Below are 24,026 nucleotides of genomic sequence, written 5' to 3' on the forward strand. Positions count from 1 at the left end.
CATCATAATACAAGTGGAACAACCCTATAATGGACTGACAATTTCACATATCACAAGCCACTCGGTAGTTTTTTTTCCCCCCAGTAAATAAATAATTCAGCAAATGATACCACAACTATTTCGTGCGGTGCCCATCCGCAATCATGGTCAAATCATCACTACAAACGTCCAGGCTGTTTTGTGGAGTAAAGTTAAGTTACGGGCTTCCTAAAAGAAGAAATACCAACGCCCAAATATCACAACCGCACAAGCCACCCCCACCTCTCACAGGCATTACGTCACGCAGCACTACAACGCATGTGCGGAAATATGGAGTTGCCCTACACAAATATGGCGCTAGCGGTGTAAGGTCACCGGAAGTGTGGAAGTTCAGCATGTCTGCGCCCAAAAATGCTTCTGCGTCGTGCGTTTCGTAGTTACTAGAGAGGGTCGGAAAGTGTTGTGACTGTTCTACTGATGAAGTTAAGCTTTTCGAAGCTTTGAAGGAAGCCATGTCCCTTCTCCAGCGGAGCAGATTCCTCGTACAGGGTAAGGGGGCGATATGATAATGAGGAGGAGGTAACATGAAATAATGTGTCAGGCAAGGTGACAGCTACAGTAATTTCTGCAGTTCCCTCACTATTCCTTCTTCAAGAGTATCCCATCAATCTTTAACATTGAATTGATCTTTATAAGTTCAGAAATGGCCGTATAGTATATTTAAATGTCTTACACCAGTAATGAATAATAAATGTTATTTGACTTTTACTCCATCCAGGGTCTGTGTGCCTATTACACATGTGTGTTGCAGGTGGTTGTTTTGTAGAAAATATCCATCAATCTATGTCCATAGCTCCCAACTGTCCCTCTTTGGAAGCCCTGTCCCTCTGACCCTTTTTCCTCCTCATTTGTCCCTCTTCCAGGACTTTGTCCCTCTTTCTATGTAAATATATATTTTTATCTGCTAAAAAATGTATTTGACTCTAAACTTTATTCCCATCCTGTAAATTGATATATTACTAATGTTAATATGAAGGAAAATGAACCAGGATAGAAAGGACCAGTGTAGTTTGAATTATGAAACAACGTAATGTTCTTATGAAATCTTTATGGTATGCGTTACTAGGGGTGTGACAGATGCATGATCAGAGGTGTGGCAGGGCGTGACTTAACCTCCCTGGCGGTCTATTAAGATCGCCAGGGCGGCTGCGGGAGAGTTTTTTTTTTAATTAAAAAAAAACTGTTTCATGCAGCCAACTGAAAGTTGGCTGCATGAAAGCCCACTAGAGGGCGCTCTGGAAGCGTCATTCTGATCGCCTCCGGCGACCAGAATAAACAAGGAAGGCCGCAATGAGCAGCCTTCCTTGTTTTGCTTACATCGTCGCCATAGTGACGAGCGGAGTGACGTCATGGACGCCGCCTCCGATCCAGCCCTTAGCGCTGGCCGGAACTTTTGTTCCGGCTGCGCAGGGCTCGGGCGGCTGGGGGGACCCTCTTTCGCCGCTGCTCACGGTGGATCGCCGCAGAGCGGCGGCGATCAGGCAGCACACGCGGCTGGCAAAGTGCCGGCTGCATGTGCTGCTTTTTATTTCGCTCAAATCGGCCCAGCAGGGCCTGAGCGGCGACCTCCGGCGGTGATGGACGTGTATAGTCGTCCATACCGCTGAGGAGGTTAAGTGTCCCTTTTTCTAATCTCAAAAAGTTGGGAGGTATGCTATGTCCCTTCCATGGTGTTATTGTGGCAGGTGCTACATTCCTTCATTATTGTCTCTTGTGTACATTTTATAATTTGGAGATGTGTGATCCGCTAAGGCGTAGTTTGCACATGACATAATTTGTTGTTTCCTCCATGTGAATTTGCATCTGGAATGATAGACTATTGAAATTGATAGGCTGTTCCTGAGAGTACATTTGAAATCGGCGCCAGTAGATTGGGCGCAGAATACAGCCGTTATATGGCTGATCCTGCTTCTGCACAAGTCTGGGCCGTATTAATTACTATTCCCCCTCCAGGCCGCCATGGATAGTGGGGGAATGAAATAATTCGGCTTCCAGCGATTGCTGGAGGCCGAATTATTGTTTTTAAGCAACCTCGGCTCCGTTTTCTGATGGCGCCGACGTTACTCACTGAGTGCTGCAATAGGAGTGATTCCTATTATAGTCTATAGAGGAGCTGGCTGCGCCCAAATCTAGCAGCGCTGAAAAGCACTGCTCTGGTTCCTGAATCATGTGCAGGAAAAAAGTGCATCATTTTTTTTCCTACAGATTGCATCCGAATCTCCCTGCGGTGGGGGTATGTAGATGCAAATCTGCATTGGCACAAGTGTCACGTTTGGGAGATGGACACTGCAGGAGATTTGCGATGTGTAGAAACAAGGCTTCAAGACTCTTGTTAGTACAGAACAACATGGATCGCATTATTCTGTAGTAATAAGATTTTTATTGTAGATTGATTTGCCTGTTTCCTAGACCTCCATTGTAATGCCCATGCCATGCAATGTGTACAGTTGTGAATGCCGAAGCTTAAAGTGTACCAGAGATGGAGGGATAACCAGTCGAAATATAAAAACCTGGGGCTTACTCCGATTGGTTAGTTCCTACTGTGTCCTCTTCTTCCTCTCCATTTGGCCGCTACTGGCTCTGGAAAATCCGTCGGTCTGGGCCAGTCGGCGCATGCACTGTCCAGCCAGGCTCTCCCACTGCAGGGAGCCCCAGGCGACGTGAATGCGACAGAAGCGTGGTCGGGCTGTGCATGCGCAGTTGGGCCCGGAACAGAGGACTATCCTTTGGCCAATTGTAGGCGGACGAAAAGGATGCCATGGGAGCGATCTGGCCGAAGGGGGCTTGAAGAAGCCCCAGGTATGTATATTTTAATAGTAATCCCCCATCTCAGGTTCAACTGAAGTGAGAGCTATATTGAGGCTGCCATATGTATTTCCTTTTAAGCAATACCAGTTGCCTGACTTTCCTTTTTTTGCCATAGACCCTGAACAGGCATATGCAGATCAGGTGTTTTTGACATTGTCAGATGTGACAAGATGCTTGTTTCTGGTGTGATTCAGACACTACTGCAGCCAAATAGATCAACAGGGCTGCCAGGCAACTGGAATTGTTTAAAAGGAAATAAATATGGCAGCCTCTATATTCTAATCACGTCATTTGTCCTTTAAGCCCTATCCTTTGCTATGTAACCAGTGGAGGGATTGACGAGGTGAGTGGCATCTGAGGAGTGAAAGGAGAGATTGGTTAGTCAAGCAGTGGAATTTAGGATAGACTGGAGAGGTGTCAGTTAATTAATTGCCAGAGCACAGAGCAGGATAGTTCCAATAGTCTAGTCAGGAAATAAGGGCATGCACTAGCATTTTACTTGCCCATATTGAGTTTAAGAATGCAAAAGGATATGAAGTAGGACATATTTTAGAAGTTAAAGGGAACCTGAAGCAAGAAGTGTATTGAGAAACACTTGATCTGCTGCATGCTTGTTCAGGGTCTATGGCAGGCATGGGCAAACTCGGCCCTCCAGCTGTTACGGAACTACAAGTCCCACAATGCATTTGCCTTTATGAGTCATGACTGTGGCTGTCAGACTCCTGCAATGCATTGTGGGACTTGCAGTTCCTTAACAACTGGAGGGCCAAGTTTGCCCATGCCTGGTCTATGGCAACTGGTATTGCTGAAAAGGAAATATAGATGGCAGCCTCCATATACCTCTCCCTTCAGGTTCACTTTAAGCCAGAAAGACTTAGAGCGGAGAGATACATTTTTGTTATCATTGTCATGTAAGTGGTTGGTAGATGGAGAAAAAGACACCCTGAGCCCTATAGTCCGACAACAGAAAGAAGATTATGGATAGAGACTGTTTCAAGGGTGGCAGCACTGGAAGTCCTTCCACTAAGATTATAAAAAACATGACAACAGCCTGAAATATCTAGAGGGTAGAGAATTTTGAAGATGTAAAGGATGGTCAACAATGTCAGATCCTGAAGACAGGTCAAGAAGAATGAGTATGACATTGGGCTCTATTCTCAAAGAGCCAAAAGTACCGCAAAATTTTACCGCTAAATTCCCGCCAGCGGTAAACTCCGCATTTTTTCAGCATTCACTAACATTTTCCGCATGTTTGCCGCATGCGGGAAAAAAGATGCGGAAACAGCCATTATTCATGCGGGAATCATGCGGTAAAAAGGTCGCATGAAAAAGTGTTTAAAAAAAAAAGTTAAAGTCCAGCAAGCACAGCCCTTAAGCCTCCAGACTTCATTAAAGTCAATGGGATGCGGAATATTACTTGTAGGTGATAAAAAATCGGTAATTAACGACGAAATGATGCGCCTGAACATTTTTGAAAATTGATCTTTTATTGCGGAAAATACCGACTTTTGCGGAAAGTTTTCCGCAAGAATTCCGCACTTTTACCACACTTTTTCCGCATGCGGAAAAAACATGTGGAACCTTTTGAGAATTTCAATGTGGCGGTGTTTTGGTCGGTAACTTCCCGCATGCACTTTACCGCATGCGGGAAGTCTTTGAGAATAGAGCAGTAGCATTTAGACTAGTCATAAGTTTCTTTATTGATGGCAGTTTCTGTAGAATGGTTAAAGCAAACCTGGATTGGGGATGGGGAAGTTAGATAATTACCTCAGTAGTTAAAAGCCATTGGATGGTCCAGAGGCTTCCAGTATCCTCATAGAGGCCACCACCGGTCCAGCTCAGCGCACCACTTCATACTATGGCACTACTCCCGGATGTGGCTAAGTGCATCCAACATGGGCAATGTTTCAGTGGAGGAAGCATCTGAGTTACATGAAACGAGATGTAGAATGCAGCTCTGTGACTTTCTCCGCAATTAATGGTGCAGTACTTTGAATGGCATTATCCAGTTTTCCAAATAAGCAAACCTGGATTCAAACCCTTACACTATTAAAGCGGTATAAAACCCTGACATAATATTCAATAAAAACATGTTTTACTACTTTTTATATGCCATACGATTATCATATTTGCTTTTGTGCATAAGTATTGTTCATTTAGAAATTACAAGATTCCAAAGTACAATTTTATTTTTTTTTGCACAGAGAGCTGCCTTTGCATTTTATTCATAACTGGTTCATTCATCTTGTAATGTGTGCAGAAATGCTTTCTGAGTGTCTGTCTGCGTTCAGGAGTGCCTGCACAGTCAGAGAAATGTTTACTTACTTGTATCAAATGAGGAATGTAAACACAAGATAACATTATCTCCAGTTTGGATGCGTCCAGCTTTCCCTGCAGTGAGCTTGTAAATCACGTGTTTAACTAGTTGAATGCTGTTCTAGTAAAACAAATGGTGGTAGTATATAATATGCTGTTATTAATCTTTTAGAGCAAAGAAGAAATGCTGGATTTCATAACGCTTTAAAGAAGATACTGTATTTTTTGGACTAGACGACTAACTTTTTCTCCCCCAAAAGTGTGTGTGTGTGTGTGTGTGTGTGTGTGTGTGTGTGTGTGTGTGTGAATTCACTGCATCTTATAGTCCAAATGCAAGGAGTTCCTGACTTGTGAACGCCTGCCTATACAAACCTCCAACCTGCTGAAATGTCAGGGACTCCCCTGTACTGTGCCCATGCAGAGGAGGACACAAGGGGACACACGGGCATAGAGGAGGACAGAGGCGGACAGAGGAGGACACAGGGAGACACAAGGGGGCATGAGGTACAAAGGTAACATAATCCACAAGATGCCCCTTCACCATGGATGTACCAGGTTTAGTATATAATTTATTCAGGGCTGTGGAGTCGGAGTCGGGCAATTTTGGGTGCCTGGAGTCGGAGTCGGGAAAAAATGCTCCGACTCCTAATGAATTTGTAACTGTAATTAAAATAGAAAATATGATAAAATGTTCTATTTCTCATATAAAAGTCATTAAAAATAATGTATATATACAGTAATAGCTGTGCTTAGTCCACAAAAATGAAAATTAGTTACTTGTGCTGCTTCAATAAAGCAGTCCCCGTATTTTTAAGGTCAGATATACATATCTGATTGTGACTGTATATATGATGTGTACACAGGAATCTCTTATATATACTAAATAACATCTATGCTGTAAGAATAAAGCCTGATGTGTAGCTGTGTCACTAATAGAGATGGTCAACGAGATGGAAATAATTCTGCATTGATGCTGATTTATGCAAATGTATGCACTCCTTTTGCTGATGAAATCAAATAATTTGATATGTTATTAAAATTTGGTTTGGTGACTACAAATTAAAGGGTAACTGAGACGGATGAAAAGTAAAGTTTTATACATACCTGGGGCTTCCTCCAGCCCCCTTCAGGCTAATCAGTCCCTCACTGTCCTCCACCACCCGGATCTTCTGCTATGAGTCCTGGTAATTCAGCCAGTCAGCGCTGTCCGGCCGCATGCCGCTCCCACAGCCAGGAACATTCTGCACCTGCGCAGTAGTGCTGCACAGGTGTCGTATGCTCCTGGCGGCGGAGTGTGTGCATGCGCACTATGCCTGACTGGCTCAAGTACCTGGACTCATAGCAGAAGATCCAGGTGGTGGAGGAGGACAACGAGGGACTGATTATCCTGAAGGCGGCTGGAGGAAGCCCCAGGTATGTATAAAACTTTAATTTCATCTGTCTCAGGTTTACTTTGTTACACAGTAGTACTATACTCTACATATGCACTCCCCACAGAGCTGCAGGGAATCCACTGAGAATGCTGTGCACATTGAACACAGAGGTGTTGTCTGTTTACAATCTCCTCATTCCCCTGCAGAGTACCTGCACATCATTCTTACATGTACCCACACTTACATTGCCTAGGGCCTGATAGATGTTCTTTGTTCCGGTTTGTACCTTTTACAAGTACTCTTACCAAGGACTAGTTTTAGTCTAAAGGGAATAAATATAGTAGTCTACATATCCTTCTCACTTCAGTTGTCTTGTACAATTCCTAAGCGTTGGCAGTTAAGAGACGATTTTCATGTTACATATTTTTAATCAACAAAATTGTAATATGCAAATTAGAGGAGTCGGAGTCGTGGAATCCTAAACTGAGGAGTCGGAGTCGGTGGATTTTTGGACTGACTCCACAGCCCTGAATTTATTTATTTTTTTAACCCCTGGTTCTTGTCCTCTAAACCTAGGTGCGTCTTATGGTCAGGAGCATCTATTAGTCCGAAAAATACGGTAGTGTTTGATTTGACAATTTAGTTTTGTAGGGAGAAAACATGCTGAGGAAATGGAAAGCTAGGTTGTATAGTCAAGCTATTTCTAATCATGTGACTTTTATCTTTGAAGTGCATAGTACGGTAAATAAGCAATTTGCAGTCATATGAGGCGGAGGAGGGAGTAGGGTATTGAAATAATTGATAAGCTGTTTGTGGTTATTATGTATTCTATAAGAGAGAGGTGGTAGGCTTGCTTTGCTGCTGTGTTATTTTGACCTGCTGCAAGATACATCTGGATATAAGGCAAACATTGCTTGATTTACTGTTTCACCAGTGCCATTCTGCCACACAAGACTGTTGTTTTAATGCGCCAGAGTGGTGGGCTGAGAAGGCAAGGAAGATGGTTATTAAAGAGAACTATGTTCTCCCCAGAATTTTTTTTCAACCAGGTGACATGAAAAAGTAGCTGTGTAGGGAGTGACGGGGCGAATGCAGGGTTGGCACAACTCTGCTTACAGCATAGAAGGATAAGGTGGCGGAAGGCAGATGACAGCCGGGTGTTCACTAAAATTAGCTGGGTGGACCACCTGGCTAAAAGTCTGGGGAGAACACTGGGGAATCTGTGGAGGGAGGTAAAGTTAGATACTTTGCTGCATCCTTGACCCCTTTGCTGCTGGCCAGCTCCCGCTTCATATTTGAGGCCACGCTCTTTTCTGTGGATGAGTGTAGCCATACTGTGCATGTGTTTGTATGGTCTGCACATATAGTAATGTACTTCATTTTCACCAAAAATCATTGCAGTTCGCAAAATATTTCTCAAAATGGGTGCACAAAGTAAAGCTAGTTAAAAATATTAAAGCAGTACCAGTAGGGGGCAGTATTACGTAAATTAATGCCTAAGATTTTCAGGACTTGGATTGTTTTGTAGGTACTTTAGTGTTTTGTTTTTCCCTTCCTACTAAATCGCGCTAAAATGCTGCAGCCCGTTTGCTGATTGCAAGCACAAGCAAAATTGGCAGTGGAACCAAACTCCTGGGGTTCCACTGCCGTTATAGGGCTTTGTCGATCAGCAAGTTCTGCAAAAGTGCTTGTAGTGGGCCCCAGCCCGTAGTTGTTCTTCACTTCTCTTTCTGTAGTTATGCATTCTCGTGTTTTTTTGCAGCAGTGTGTTGTAAAAAAGCTCTTAGTTAAAACATGGATGTTAACCAACCTATAGGGAAACGCAGACATTTTCTTCACCTGTGCTTTGTATCAGTTGTCTGTTGCTTCAAAGCTCACTGCAACCTATTTAGCTAGCTACCTGTACTTCTTAGGGAGTGATGTCATTCAAAAAGTTTTAGCTCTATTAAGAGGATGACTGTAATGACAGGAATATGGAGGCTGCCATATTTATTTCCTTTTAAGCAATACCAGTTGCCTGGCTATCTTGCTGATACTCAGCCTCTAATACTTTTTAGCCATAGACCTTGAACAAGCATGCAGCAGATCAGGTGTTTCTGACATTATCGTCAGATCTGACAAGATTAGCTGCATGCTTGTTTCTGGTGTTATTCAGACACCACTGCAACCATATCGATCAGCAGGGCTGCCATACAACTGGTATTGTAAAAAGAAATAAAATATGGCAGCTTCTATAGCCTTCTCACCTCAGTTGGCCTTTAAAAAAATCCTTCCATTTGTTTTAATGAAAAGGCGGTAGATCCCTTCTAAACCACGCTTTCGTTGGCAAGCAAAAACGTTGCATATCCCGCCATGTGAATAATAATAATGTGAACTATCCCTGAACAAAGACCTGCTTTAGTATACATGTGCTGCCAGGATTTAGTATGGCTGTAAATATTCTAGAAAACAAGAAATAATGCATGATGTAATGCAGATGGAAAAACGGTGTGAAAATGATGGTCTGTGAGTGTTTAGTGAGAGTGTATAGACTCAGGCTGACATAATGGCATCCTTTTGTTGAAGTATTAGATACACATTAGGAAGTTTACATATGATCCACCCACACAGTAGTCTGGGAACCCTTGCCAAGCCAGTGACTTCATATCAAAGAAAGCAATAACACTGATATCAGAGACTATCTGGCAAACCTTATATGGTATAGACCGATGATTTGCCACTTACAAATGGGATTTTTGTTATTTCTTAAAATATACTGCATCATTCATCGCATTTACCATAACACTTTATGATAACAGTTTGATAGTTGCCTGTTCATACTAATTCCAGACTTTTCTTACTGAATGGTGTTTTGTTTTTGTTTTTTGTGTGATTTAGCCATTCGGCCAGCGAGCAGCACTGCTAGTGCTTACACGTCACCAGTTGTTGAGGTGGACACAAGTGAAAATGAAATTGTGAATCCAGAATTCAACAATCGGAATCCTCGTAATTTAGAACGTCTGGCGCTGGCAGTTAAAGACCGTGGCTGGGGCACAATGTGGCCAACGAGGGCTTATTGGCATAGGTAAGAGCGGTCACCACTTCATAATTGTGTTTAACCCATCCACTTTGTTTCTCTCAAAGCAACTATGTTCTGATTCAAATCCAGGTGCTGCTTCTTCCAGCATTTAGAATGTGCTAGTTACTTTTTGCAACTAACAGTTTACTGACCTCCACCACACCGCATACCTGGTGTCTAGTTCCCCCCCCCCCCCACACACACACACACACACACACACATACACACACACACACATACACACACACACATACACACACATATACACACACATACACACACATACACACACATACACACACATACACACACATACACACACATACACACACATACACACACATACACACACACACACACACACACACACACACACACACACACACACACACACACACACACATACACACACATACACACACATACACACACATACACACACATACACACACATACACACACATACACACACATACACACACATACACACACATACACACACACACACACACACACACACACACACACACACACACATACACACACATACACACACATACACACACATACACACACATACACACACACACATACACACACATACACACACATACACACACATACACACACATACACACATACACACATACACACATACACACATACACACATACACACATACACACACACACACACACACACACTGTTTACCTGGTGTCTATTGGTCCTTCCTCCCCTCCCCCATACAACATACCTAGTGTCTAGCCCTCCCCCCTTCCATATATAATTACCTAATGTCTAGAAGTTCCTGTTCCTTCTCTATTGGTTCTCCCTCCCCCATACAGTGTCCCTGGTGTCTAGTGGTTCCCCCTCCCTCCCCCATGCAGCATACCTGGTGCCTAGTGATCTCCGATCCCATAGCATGATCCCTGGTGTCTAGTGATCTCCCCTCATTCCCCCATACAGTGTACCAGGTGTCTAGTGCCCCACCTCCTTCCCCATAGAGCATACCAGGTGTCTAGTGGTCTATTTTTTTTTTTCCCCAAAATTACACTATTATCTTCCCCTAGTGGAGGGAAAGCATGAAATTTATCCCGCAAGATTGGCTTTGTGTTATGAAAATATGATGCAAGGGATATTCTCCTGATCAGCACAAACAACTGTAACATCAGAGCTGATAACCTCTCCAGACTGTGTAAACTTTAATTCACACAAGAGGCTAATATGAGGTTCAATAGTTAGTATTGTAGACTGGTACACCACTAAATAAACGGCTAAATAAACAGGAAGTAGGTATTTAAACCAAAAAGGGTGACCTCTTATTGGCCATACTTAGTGTAAGCACTATAGAGAAAAGGAAGTAGTCCCAGACCAGTGGATACCAATAAATCCAAAAGTATTTTATATGCCAAGAAGCAATATAACTAAACACATACAAAATTGTCAAAAGTAAGCACAAGAAAAAGGTCAAATAACGACCAACACATTAATGTAAAGGGCAACTGTGAACGTATGGACACATTGTACGTGTCTGTTGTGTACCCAGTGTGACAACCTAGCACACCAGACATTGAAAAAAGTCTAAATTACAGTAGTTCTTTATGTTCTATTTAAAATATCCCTTACCCAGTAATTTCCATAGTCCTGCATTAGTGGTAAACTCAACAGATTAGGAAGTATTACAACTTGAAGGAAATCTTAAGTGAAAAAAATGTATGTTACCTGGGACTTTTGCAGCCCCCTGGAGTGATCCTTTGCCCACGACGTACCCCCGCAAAGCTGGCAGGCCAAGCACCTCCTCGCCGTGCTCCAGATGCTGGAAGCGCAATCAAGGTGAGTGTGTGGCTCAGGGCAGAGCAAGCACTGTAGTCGGCGACTACCAGCTTTGCAGGTGTCACCGCTGCTGGCCGGAGGGACTCAGGATGGCATAGGAACAGGATCACTCCAGGGGGCTGCAAGAATTGTTTTAGTTTTTTTTACACTTAAGTCTCCCTTTAGCCTCCGTGGCGTTATTATTATTTCCGGAGATTAGAGTTTTAAAGCGGTGCAATTTTTTCACATGCTATCATACTGCTAGATAGATCTGCGGCAGCCCTGCACATTTACACACCTCCCATGGATCAAGCTTGGGTTTACCGCTCTGAGCTGCAGATTTCTGTCCAGAGCGTAACTCAGGATTAGCGCTAAGGAGGTGAAGAGGAGTCATCTGCAATAATAAGCAGACCAGTAGGCATAGTTCTGTTACTATTTATATAACAAGTCTGTGCAGATACAATAAGAAAAGTGAAATGTTTGCAGAATTCCTTGTAATGCATAAGTCTGATCTTTTTATTCAAGCAAATCTGAAATGCTACAGTAAGTGGTGACGTGCACTATGAAGGACTAGACCAGTGGTCTGCAAACTACGGCCCGCGGGCCGAATGCGGCCCCTCAAGGCTTTTTCACTGGCCCCCAAACACAAATTGTACAACTTATAGATGTGGCCCACTGCACCTTTAAATATCGGCAGCCCGCATATAGAAAAGCAGTGCTGGCACCACCCATCCACATACTGTAGAAGCCAGCGAGCAGTCATTTGCTAGCTTCCAATACTGCATCAGGTGACACTGCTGTCCAATTGGAAGGCAGGTTGTCACCTGGGTATGCTTCACTGTCTGGTGCACAAAGACGGTCTTCGGGCGCAGCATGACTGAATGGCTGCTGCTGGGAGTTCTCCTCCGGGCATGATTGGGGGGAATCAATACCTAGATTCAATGTTTTTAAACATCATTTTATGTATGTTCTGGCAGTCTGAAGTATGTTGACGCGGCTTTGACCAGAAAAGATTGCACTGATGTAGCTATACCATCTGATCACGTAGTAAACAGTGCTATTTCTTGATATGAAACAAAGCTTCTGCAAGTGGTCATAGGACCTGGTGTGGCCTAACTGGAAGGATTAACAGCTGGCCATGTGGTCAGATTTGCTGCCTGGCTTGGGACAGGATCATTATTTTTCAACTGCAAGACTCGGGGCATAAACTGAGCTTTTTTTTTTTTTTTTTTTTTTTTTTTTTGAGAAAACTGAAATACTTTAAATGGAACGTGAATTGAGAGATATATGGAGGCTGTCATATGCATTTCATAATAATTCCACTACCCTGGAATCCTGCTGATCATTTTGGCTGCAGTAGTATCTGGTCACACACCTAAAACAAGCATGTAGCTAATCCAGTCAGACTTCAGCCAGGAACATCTCATCTGCATATGCTTGTTCAGGGTCTCTAGCTAAAAGTGTTAGAGACCGAGCACTAGCAGAATGCCAGTCAACTTGCATTGATTAAAATTAATAAATAGGTTAACCTCTATTCCTCTCACTTCAGGCTTCCTTTAATTAGTTTAACATCAGCTAATGAAAGCATTTATAAGAAGAAATAAAAACTGTTGTACCTCAGAGTGTCCACGTAGGAATGGAAAAAAACAATTGTTCTTGGTATTGAAGAATTGATGCAGTAAATAAACATGTTTCTCTATGTTCTAAAGCACAGGTGTATAACTCCAGGCCTGGAGGGCCATATCTATGCCAGTGTTTAGAATAGACAAAGGAAGGAATGTGTTCTACCTGATGGACCACACCTTTCCTGATTCAGTCCCATCAATTCATTTGTCAAAAATGTGTGAGGACCTCGGCCCTCTAAGGATTGGTTTGACATACATGCACTAAAGTGTGAAGTTAAATCATTTGATTACTACGGAAAAGAAGAAAAAAAAATTTGGTTGAAGTAATCAACAATATTTTCCCCATTCTTACCGTATTTTATTCACTTTCTGTTCTTTTTCCTAAAGGCTGCGACTGGAACGCAGTCATCACCATGTTACGGCCTATGTGGAACATGCGAATGGCAAGATTGTGCTGTCAGCCTCCACCAGAGAATGGGCAGTGAAGAAACAGCTGTACAGGACAACAGATGTTATGGCTTGTCAGAATATTGGGAGAGTGATGGCTCAGCGCTGTCTGGAAGCAGGGATACATTATATGGTCTTTCGGGAGATCCCTTGGGTGTATCGTAGTGAATCGGTAAGATAAATAACAAATCTGCATATAGCAGGATATTATTTGTAATACTGGTGTTAAATCGACTTACAGATCTCAACTGTGCCAACAGTTTCCATATTCAACAGAAAAAGCTACCTAACATAGCCAACTTAAAGGGAACCTGAACTGAGTAAAATTATTTAAAATAAACGCATGATGTAGTTGAAAATGACTATTACATACTAACCTCACCGTCAGTTCCTCTCAGAAGCTCACAATTTTCTTCTTACAGTGATCCCTTCCGGTTCTGACAATATTTTGTCAGAACTGAAATATACCAGTTGCTGTCAGTTATAAATCAACAGCTGTCAGTTACAACTGAATGTGCAAGGTAATGTCCATGTTTCCCTATGGCTCAAGTGGGCGGTTAAACAGTGTGCTGACCAGGAAGCTGCTATGGGGGGGGGGGGGGGGTAATGGCCATTTTCAAAATGGAGGACTGAGAATGCCATTGATCAGTGGACAAATGGGACGCAGGAGAGGAGAAAGAGATTGAGCAGCAGAATGTACAGGAGGTAAATATGACGTCTGTATGTTTATTTTGACTTTTAATTTTCAGTTCAGGTTCTATTTAAAGAGAACCAGAGATAAATCAAAGAAAAGCTTTTATACATACCTGGGGCTTCCTCCAGCTCCATACGCACGGATCGCTCCCACGCCGCCGTCCTCCGCTGCCTGTATCCGCCGGTACCGGGTCCCGTCATTTCCGCCAGTCGGCCGGTGGACGCGGCCAATTGTCCGCATCACAGGGGCTCCCTCGTTATCCTTACGCGAGCGGCGCCTTACTGAGCAGCCGCATGCGTAAGGGTATGGAGGAAGCCCCTGTGTATGCGGACAATTGGTCACGTCCACCGAAAGTGACGGGACCCGGTACAGGCGATAGAGAAAGCGGATGATTGCGGCGTGGGAGCGATCCGGGCTTATGGGGCTGAAGGAAGCCCCAGGTATGTATGAAATCTTTTTATTTTTTTTACTTTCCTTCCTCTCTGGTTCCCTTTAAATGTACTTAAAGTGAGCCTGTAGTAATAATAATAATAAAAAAAAACTTGCCCATGGGGGTACTTTCCTCAGGAGTGGGGATCCTACAGTCTTCCCCAGTCCTTCTCAGCCATCTGGATCCAGTGCTAAATCCCCTGGACTCAGAGCGACAATATTTACAATTGTCACTGTGCACATTCAGTAGGCGCTCTCTGCTCGAGCTCCGGCAGAAATAACCGAGCCCGATTGGGTCTGCTCTATTGCGCAGGCGCATACGGCTGAGCGGACCCAATCAGGTTCGGCTATTTCTGCCACAGCCTGAGTGGAGAGCCGCTACTATGCATGTGCGCACGCCGACAAAGAGATCCTCTGGGGGGAGGCGGATCGGGTCCCAGTGCTGGATCCCCTCTACTGAGGAGGAAGGGGGGGGGGGGTTGGGTCCTAGCGCTGGATCCCCTCTTCTGAGGAGAAAGGGGGAAGCCTCTTTAGGATCCAGAGACTTACCCCTACCGAGGTAAGTACCCCCAGGAGCTCTTTTTTTTTTGTTACAGATTCTCTTTAAAGTAAACCTGTAATTTTGAAAAAAGAAGAAAAAAATCCCTTGGGAGGAAGAAGCCTCTGGTTCCTACTGAGCTTCCCCGGTCTCCCTCCACCAGCACGATCCAGCCCTGCCACCCCAAACAGGCACAATAATATTTACATTTGCTTGCCTGCGCAGACTCACTAGCGGCTTTCTGTTTGGACTCTGGTGGAAATAGCCAAGCCCAATCGAGTCCGCTCTGCTCCGCAGCAGAGTGGACTCAGTCAGGCTTGGCTATTTACGCCAGAGCCGGTGGGAAAGCCGCTAGTGCATCTGCACAGGAGCCAAGTGGGCTTTCAGGGAGCCATCGCTGGATCCCCTCTGCTTAGGATCCAGAGGCACTTTTTTTCCCTTCAGGTACACTTTACGTTTTTTTCTGAGTCTTTGGGGTTACCGTGAAGGCTGGAGTCCTTTTTTTGTTTAGAATTAGGGTCTGTCTTTAACCATTGAGACTGTATGTCCAGCTCTACTTGCTAGAGTTGTTAGAATAAGGGGCGACTATGGCTCAAAAATATACTGGCAGACTCCCCACTAACACTTGGTATGTCTCAACTATTACTGTATTTGTATTTTGATGATGGAACCATTGCACAAAAACGGCACTCAAAACCTTGCAAGATTTAAAAACACAGGCAGTGCTAGGTGAATTATAAACAGGTGAAACACTAAAAAAAATTAGAGTATCGTGCAAAAGTGTATTTATTGCAGTAATTGAACTAAAAAGGTGAAACTAATGAATATAATACTAATTCTACTAATTACATGCAAAGTGAGTTATGTCAAGCCTTTATATGTTATAATTTTGATTATGGCTTACAGCTTATGAAAACATCAAAATCTCAGGAAGTTAGAAATCGGAAAATGTTCAATATTCTAGACTTATTGTCAGACTCTAATCGGCTAATTAACCACTTCACCTCCAAGGGTCTTTTCCCTTAAAAAAACAGAGCAATTTTCACCTGTCAGCGTTCCTTCCATTTGACTATAACTTTGTTATTACTGATCACAACAAAACAATCTATATCTTGTTTTTTTTCACCACCAATTAGGCTTTCTTTGGGGGTTACTTTTTGCTAAGAATTATTTTATTCTGTCATTTAACAGGAAAAAAAAAATGGGAAAAAATCATTATCTCTCAGTTTCGGCTATTATAGTTTTAAAATAATACATGCTACCGTAATTAAAACCCACACATTTTATTTGCCCATTTGTCCCTGTTAGTCCAACGTTTAATATTTTTTCCCTATTACAGTGTATGGTGCCAATATTTTATTTGGAGATAAAGGTACTTTCTTTTCAGTTTTGCGTCCATCACTAATTACAAGCCCATAATTTATAAAGGAACAGTAATGCACCCTCTTCACATACATATTAAATAAGATCAGTCCCGAAGGCAACTATCTATGTATTTTGTGTGTGTGTGTGTGTGTGTATAGATAGACAGACAGACAGACAGACAGACAGACAGAGACACACACACACACACACACACACACACACACACACACACACACTTACAAACACACACGTTGACAAGTCTCCTCCTATGCTCATGCTAGGAACCCCTCCCTTACAGTTTGAAGTCTCTAAAAGGGTTTGCTTACTCTGTCCAGGGGTCTCATTCTTCTTATCAGAAAACAAAAAAAAATACAAAATACAGAGAAACAAAAATATAGTCGTAACAACAACAACAACCAGATGTTTTGTATTAACCACTTCCCCTTCTCTGGGATGAGTAACTATCTCCCTGCGAAATCCCTCTTTTCCCGGATCGTCAATCGGACAGCACCCCTGGATGAGACCTGTCTCCCTCCCAATCGTGGACAGGAAACTGCAATAGAAGAATTTGCATAAGCTACTGGCAGCCTACTATATAAGGTACCTACTTGCTACTATACCTCAGTCTAGTTTACTGTCCCGGACGGAAGCGGAGGGAGAGGTCGGCAGGGACAGCGGTCAGCAGGTCTCCGGATAGAGCTGTGCAGTGCATAGTGCGGAGTCCTGCAGCGTATGGGAGGCTTCTCCGGATTTGGCAGCAGTATTATGCGCGCGCGCATAGAAGAAACAGCTTCCGGGTTACCCGGAAGTAATCACGTGCTGGCGTCCCGCGTGATCTGAGGTCTGCAGAGCGGCAGGGGCCGCGGCGGAGAAAGACAAATCAGCGAAACAGCTGATTTCATTCAGCAGATGCATTTGCCTGACTAATTATGCGGCAGGGGCCGCGTCGGTGACACGTAGTCAGATCGGAGGCTGATTTGTTAAGGTATGTGAGACTGATTGAATAAATTATGCAGCAGGGGCAGCATTAATTCCTTTCAGCTGGGTCCTTGTTTCTATATATTTGGCTAATAGTCCATGAGTCAGTTGTTGCTGTTCATCATGGAGGACGCCTCTAGTTCAGCTCCTTTGCAGTCAGCTAAGTCTGGACAGGACCCCTCTCTGGCAAGTAGATGTGGTACTTGTGATACTCCTGCTTGATTGTTTGTGTATGAGAAACCATAGTAATAGTTGTTCCTTGTTTGTGTTTTTTTTCATAGCCTAAAAAACATGACAAGTTGGACAAATCTGATAAGAGTGAAAAATCTGACAAATCTGCTACTCAGACCAGTCAGCATAGTTCGAGCAGGTCTGAAAAGAAGTGTGCAATTTGTGGCAGTCGTATATCTTCATCTTCCTCTAAGACGTTATGTCAAAACTGTACAGAAAAAGTGGTTAAAGAGGAGTCACCAGTTATATTTAAGGATTTGGTTGGCTGGATGCGGGCGGAAATGTCCACCGCTATAAAGGAGATTAAGGATTCTGCTATTGCTTCCACTTCTGTAGTCCCGTCTGACCTTCCTGGAACTAGTGGGAATATGGACGCAGTGCCGGCTATTACTACCCTCACATCTCCTGTGTTAACTTTATCCCAAACAGCACCTATTGGTTCTAAACGCAGAAGGGAAAGTGACTTGGAAGGATCAGAATTATCAGAAGGGGACATTTCTGAGTTTGAACAAACATCAGATACAGAGGAGCGGTCTAATACAGATAGGCCAAAATTTGCTTTTTCTACTGATTTGAAGGACTTATTGGGGGCCATGTATGATACAATGGGCATTAAGACAGAACAAAAATCTTTGACACCTTTGGATGAGATGTACAAAACTTTGGCGGACCCTCAGCCTCAGTTTATCCCAGTCCATTCCACCTTAAAAGGTATGATTAAGAAGGAATGGGATAATCCTGAGAAACAAGCCTTTTGGCCTAGGTCCTTGTCTACCCGTTACCCTTTCTCTCCTGAGGACCAGGGTTTTTGGGGGACTCCGCCTAAGTTGGACCCATCCTTTTTAAGGGTGTCAAAGAAAACCGATTTATTTGAGGATTTAGGTAGTCTAAAGGATCCAAACGATAAAAAGATGGACAATCTCTTACGCAGAGCATGGGAATCCTCTTCTTTGACCTTCAAGCCTGCTGTAGCTTCAACGGCGGTGAGTAGGTCATTGAAGACATGGCTATTAGAGATGCAGGATAAAATTGCTTCTGGGGTTCCTCGAGAGGAGATCCTGAATGATTTCCCTAAAGTTTTAAATGCCTCTAATTATATCGTCGATGCTTCTGACGACACTGTAAAACTTACGGCCAGAACTACTGCTTTGGTTAACTCGGCCAGAAGAGGAATATGGGTCAAGACTTGGAATGGTGACAATTCCTCAAAATCAAAACTATGTGGTATACCATGTGAGGGAGGTCTCCTGTTTGGGTTCAAATTAGATGACACACTGGATAGAACAGCTGATAGGAAAAAGAACTTTCCAGATAAGAAAAGACCTTTTCAATACAAACGGCCTTTTCGTCCCCCTAACAGATCAGAACAAGATTCCAAGGCCTCTAAAGGTAAAGGTTGGGTCCCATATAGAACACAGAAGTCAAAGCCTAACTTCAATCCTGCCAAAAGGCAGGACAAACAATGACGCCAGGATCCCAGTGGGGGGGGAATTGCAAACTTTTACGAAACATGGCAGCCACAATTTGCAAATCAGTGGTTACTAAAGATTATTCTGGAGGGATATCAGATCGAGTTCGATCACCCTCCTCCAGTAAAGTTTTGCATTACTCCCCAGCCCAAGGATCAGAGAAGGAATCTAGCATTACAAAGCGAGGTCCTCTCTCTACTAAAAAAGGGTGTGATAAGAGACGTACCAACTTGTCAGAGAGGAAAAGGTTTCTACTCTCCAGTATTTCTAGTAAAGAAACATCAAGGAAATTTCCGGTTTATTCTGAACTAAAAAAAAAAAAAAAAAAAATCTGAATGTAAGATATAGAAAATTCAGGATGGACAATATAAGATCTGTGATTCATCTCTTGCAGAGAAACGATTTTCTTGCCTCCCTAGATCTGAAAGATGCATACCTCCACTTACCCATCCATCCATCATCTCAGCAGTACCTAAGATTTGCGGTCCACATGGAGGAAGAGGTAAGACATTTTCAGTTTATTGCTCTTCCTTTTGGACTTTCCTCAGCCCCATGGCTATTTACCAAGGTGATGTCTGAAGTGTTAGCGAATCTTAGACTAAGGAAGATTAATATTATTGGCTACTTAGATGATTTTTTGATATGGGGATCATCAGCAGAAATAGTAAAAATACAGATGACCTCTACAGTAGATTATCTTCAAGAGTTGGGTTGGCTTATAAATTGGGAGAAGTCTTCCCTGGTTCCGTCTCAAGTTATTGAATTTCTAGGATTTAATATTGATACTAGGAAAGAGAGACTTTTCTTACCTAATAGAAAGACGACTACTATTCTAAACGCTGGTTTTTCCTTTCAGAAAGCAAGAACAATATCACTGAGGAGAGCAATGGCAATACTCGGCCTCCTAACAGCCTCATTTCCGGCAGTACAATGGGGGCAATTCCACGCAAGAGTTCTACAGTTGTGGATACTCAAATCATGGAACAGAAGCCTCAAAGTCCTAGACAAGAGAGTTCCTATCCCATACAGCATAAAGGTGTCTTTACTTTGGTGGCAGGACCAAGTTCACTTCTCGACAGGTCGTTTATGGAATTACCCAGAACAATAATTACGACAGATGCCAGCCTATGGGGATGGGGAGCCCACCTGAATTCTCTCCCAGCCCAGGGACAGTGGTCTGCACAAATCAGTTCGAAATCTTCGAACAGCAGAGAATTAGAGGCAGTATGGAGGGCATTACTACATTTCAAGGATCAGATCAAAGGATCGCATGTTACAGTAAAGACCGACAACAGGGCAGTTGTTGCGTTCATAAACAGACAGGGAGGCACAAGGAGTCAAACATTGTGGAATCAAACATCAAAAATTATGTTTTGGGCAGAGAGCAATCTCAACTCACTAAAGGCACTTCATCTAAAAGGTGTGTCAAACAGGGTAGCGGATTTTCTCAGCAGAGAAGTGCTAAATCAGAACGAATGGTCACTGAATCCAAAAATATTTCAGATGATAACTTCGCATTGGTGAAGTCCAGAACTGGATCTATTTGCCAGGAGAAGGAACACGAAATGTCAGAAATTGTGTGCCCTGTACCAAGAGGACTCTCCTTGGGCAGTGGATGCATTCACAATCAGTTGGACGGGTATGATGATGTATCCTTTTTCCCCAATTCCATTGCTTTCAAGGGTGTTGAAGAAGATAGTCCAGGACACAGCACGGGTCATATTGATTGCTCCAATGTGGCCCAAACGTCCATGGTTTACATTGCTTCAATCTCTGGCAATATCGGAACCAATAATCCTTCCGCTGACGCAGGACCTGTTGACCCAGGGCCCAGTGTCTCATCCAGAATTGAATCTACTGCACCTCTCAGCCTGGAACCTGAGTGGAAGGTCTTGAAGTCCAAAGGGTTCTCAGATGGTCTCTCTGAGACGTTACTTAATAGTAGGAAGAAGGTTACTCGGGTAATTTACCAAAAGGCATGGAGAGTCTTTAATGACTGGTGTACAAACAGGTCTGTTAGCAACAGGTCACTCAGATCTGTTTTGGAATTTTTACAATGTGGATATAAAAAAGGCCTCAGTGTTAGTACCCTGAAGGTTCAGGTTTCAGCTTTAAGTGTATTTTTAGAAAGAAAATTAGCACAGGAAGATTATATAATTCGATTCTTTCAGGCACTGAGAAGACTAAAACCATCTATAAGATCAAGGGTACCACCTTGGGACCTTAATACTGTCTTACAGGGTCTATGTGACCCACCATTTGAACCCTTAACTCAGAGTTCGGACAAATTCCTCACGTTAAAGACTGTGTTTCTTCTGGCCATTACTACAGCAAGAAGAATAGGAGAACTACAGGCATTATTCATAAAGGAACCATACTTTATTGTTTCAGAGGATAAAATTACATTGCGTCCGGATGCAGCATTTCTGCCTAAGATGGTCTCTTCCTTTCACAGAAACCAGGAAATATATATACCATCGTTCTGTGAAAATCCTACGAATGATAAAGAGAAAAGACTTCATTCTCTGGACGTAAGAAGATGTCTATTAGAATACATCGAAAGGACTAAATCATGGAGGAAGTCAGACTCAATCTTTGTTCTGTTTGCAGGCAAATCGAAAGTAAGCAGGGCTTCTAAAACAACTTTAGCACGCTGGATTAAGCAGTCAATTATGTCAACATATCAGACACAGGGAAAGACATTAACTTCTTCTGTTAAAGCTCATTCAACAAGAAGTATCTCTACGTCTTGGGCAGAGAGGGCAGGGGCCTCTATTGATCAGATATGCAGAGCTGCAACTTGGTCGAGTCATAACACCTTTGTGAAGCATTATCGGCTTAACGTATCGGCAAGCGCAGATTTATCCTTTGGAAGAAAGGTTCTGCAAGCAGTGGTCCCGCCCTAAGCCTGATCTCTGTTACATCGTCTCATCCAGGGGTGCTGTCCGAGTGACGATCCGGGAAAGACAACTTTACTTACGGTAACATCTTTTCCGGTAGTCAGGAGGACAGCACCCCGACAACCCGCCCTTATTGGGTGGAGAAACAAAGATTTGTATAAGCATTATTAGTGTCCGTGTTATCTCTTTTATTTACTGAGGTATAGTAGCAAGTAGGTACCTTTTTATATAGTAGGCTGCCAGTAGCTTATGCAAATTCTTCTATTGCAGTTTCCTGTCCACGATTGGGAGGGAGACAGGTCTCATCCAGGGGTGCTGTCCTCCTGACTACCTGAAAAGACGTTACCGTAAGTAAAGTTGTCTTTCCTTGCAGGGACACACTGTTAGACGGGAGATCAATGAATGAGAACACAGTCCCTGTGTGAATGACTGATGGCGCCCTCATTCACAAGAACCGATACTTACACGTCCACGCATTACTTCCCGGTTGCGTAGTAATACTACGCTCAGGAAAGTGATGCACGAGGACATCTTGTGGCAAAATAGTAAAATTACATCTACAAACATTTTTTTCATTAACAGGTTTTTTTTACATTTAAAGGAGAACTGTAGAGAGAGGTGTATGGAGGCTGCCATATTTATTTCCATTTAAGCAATACCAGTTACCTGGCTATCCTGCTGATCTTTAGCCTCTAATACTTTTAGCCATAGCCCCTGAACAAGCATGCAGCAGATCAGGTTTTTCTGACAATTTTGACAGATATGACAAGATTAGCTGCATGCTTGTTTCTGGTGTGATTCAGACACTTCTTCAGCCAAATAGATCAGCAGGGCTCCCCGGCAACTGGTATTGCTTAAAAGGAAATAAATATGGCAGCTTCCATATACCTCTCACTAAAGTTCTCCTTTAAAATGAACCCCTTCTCTCCCACACTCAATAGTTACTCCAAAAATGTTTTTGTAAAAAGTAGAAAATTAATAAATATACAGTGATGTGAAAAACTATTTGCCCCTTCCTGATTTCTTATTCTTTTGCATGTTTGTCACACTTAAATGTTTCTGCTCATCAAAAACCATTAACTATTAGTCAAAGATAACATAATTGAACACAAAATGCAGTTTTAAATGATGGTTTTTACTATTTAGTGAGAAAAAAACCTCAAAACCTACATGGCCCTGTGTGAAAAAGAAATTGCCCCCTGAACCTAATAACTGGTTGGGCCACCCTTAGCAGCAATAACTGCAATCAAGCGTTTGCGATAACTTGCAACGAGTCTTTTTACAGCGCTCTGGAGGAATTTTGGCCCACTCATCTTTGCAGAATTGTTGTAATTCAGCTTTATTTGAGGGTTTTCTAGCATGAACCGCCTTTTTAAGGTCATGCCACAACATCTCAATAGGATTCAGGTCAGGACTTTGACTAGGCCACTCCAAAGTCTTCTTTTTGTTTTTCTTCAGCCATTCAGAGGTGGATTTGCAGGTGTGTTTTGGGTCATTGTCCTGCTGCAGCACCCAAGATCGCTTCAGCTTGAGTTGACGAACAGATGGCCGGACATTCTCCTTCAGGATTTTTTGGTAGACAGTAGAATTCATGGTTACAAAGTTAAGGAAAGGTGGGGGGGAAAGGCTGCGCATCCCTAAACACATGCTGCAATTGAATGGTTAATCGCACAGGCATACACCGCCTCTGCCAGACTGAAAAATGCATGCCCTGCATCCAAGACAAGTGCTAACATTTATTAAACTAGGAGGTACTTTAGCTTCCAATATGGTTTGCATGCAAAGTATATTATACTAGACACTTGCGCCACGGTGAGGCAGACCTCCGGGCAAGTGACCTAACCTAAATTTAAAACCTCGGGAGCAGCTAAGCATCTTTCCTTAACTTTGTAACTATGTAACTGTCAGGTTAGCTGCTCCCAGCCCCTCCTCCTGAGTTTCCTG

General features: G+C 43.1%; 1 protein-coding gene across 1 annotated transcript in view; it reads left to right on the forward strand.

The window, feature by feature from the left end:
- Positions 1–316: 316 nt before the first annotated feature.
- MRPL18 (mitochondrial ribosomal protein L18) overlaps positions 317–24,026 on the forward strand; it is a 34,900-nt gene continuing 11,190 nt past the window's right edge. The window contains exons 1-3 of the mRNA XM_068272552.1: positions 317–528; positions 9,414–9,600; positions 13,419–13,650. Coding sequence (XP_068128653.1) covers positions 492–528; positions 9,414–9,600; positions 13,419–13,650 — 456 coding nt within the window. The 5' untranslated portion in view covers positions 317–491. The remainder of the gene's footprint in view (positions 529–9,413; positions 9,601–13,418; positions 13,651–24,026) is intronic.

This window comes from Hyperolius riggenbachi, chromosome 3 (assembly GCF_040937935.1).
Source record: "Hyperolius riggenbachi isolate aHypRig1 chromosome 3, aHypRig1.pri, whole genome shotgun sequence".
NCBI classification, from domain to species: domain Eukaryota; kingdom Metazoa; phylum Chordata; class Amphibia; order Anura; family Hyperoliidae; genus Hyperolius; species Hyperolius riggenbachi.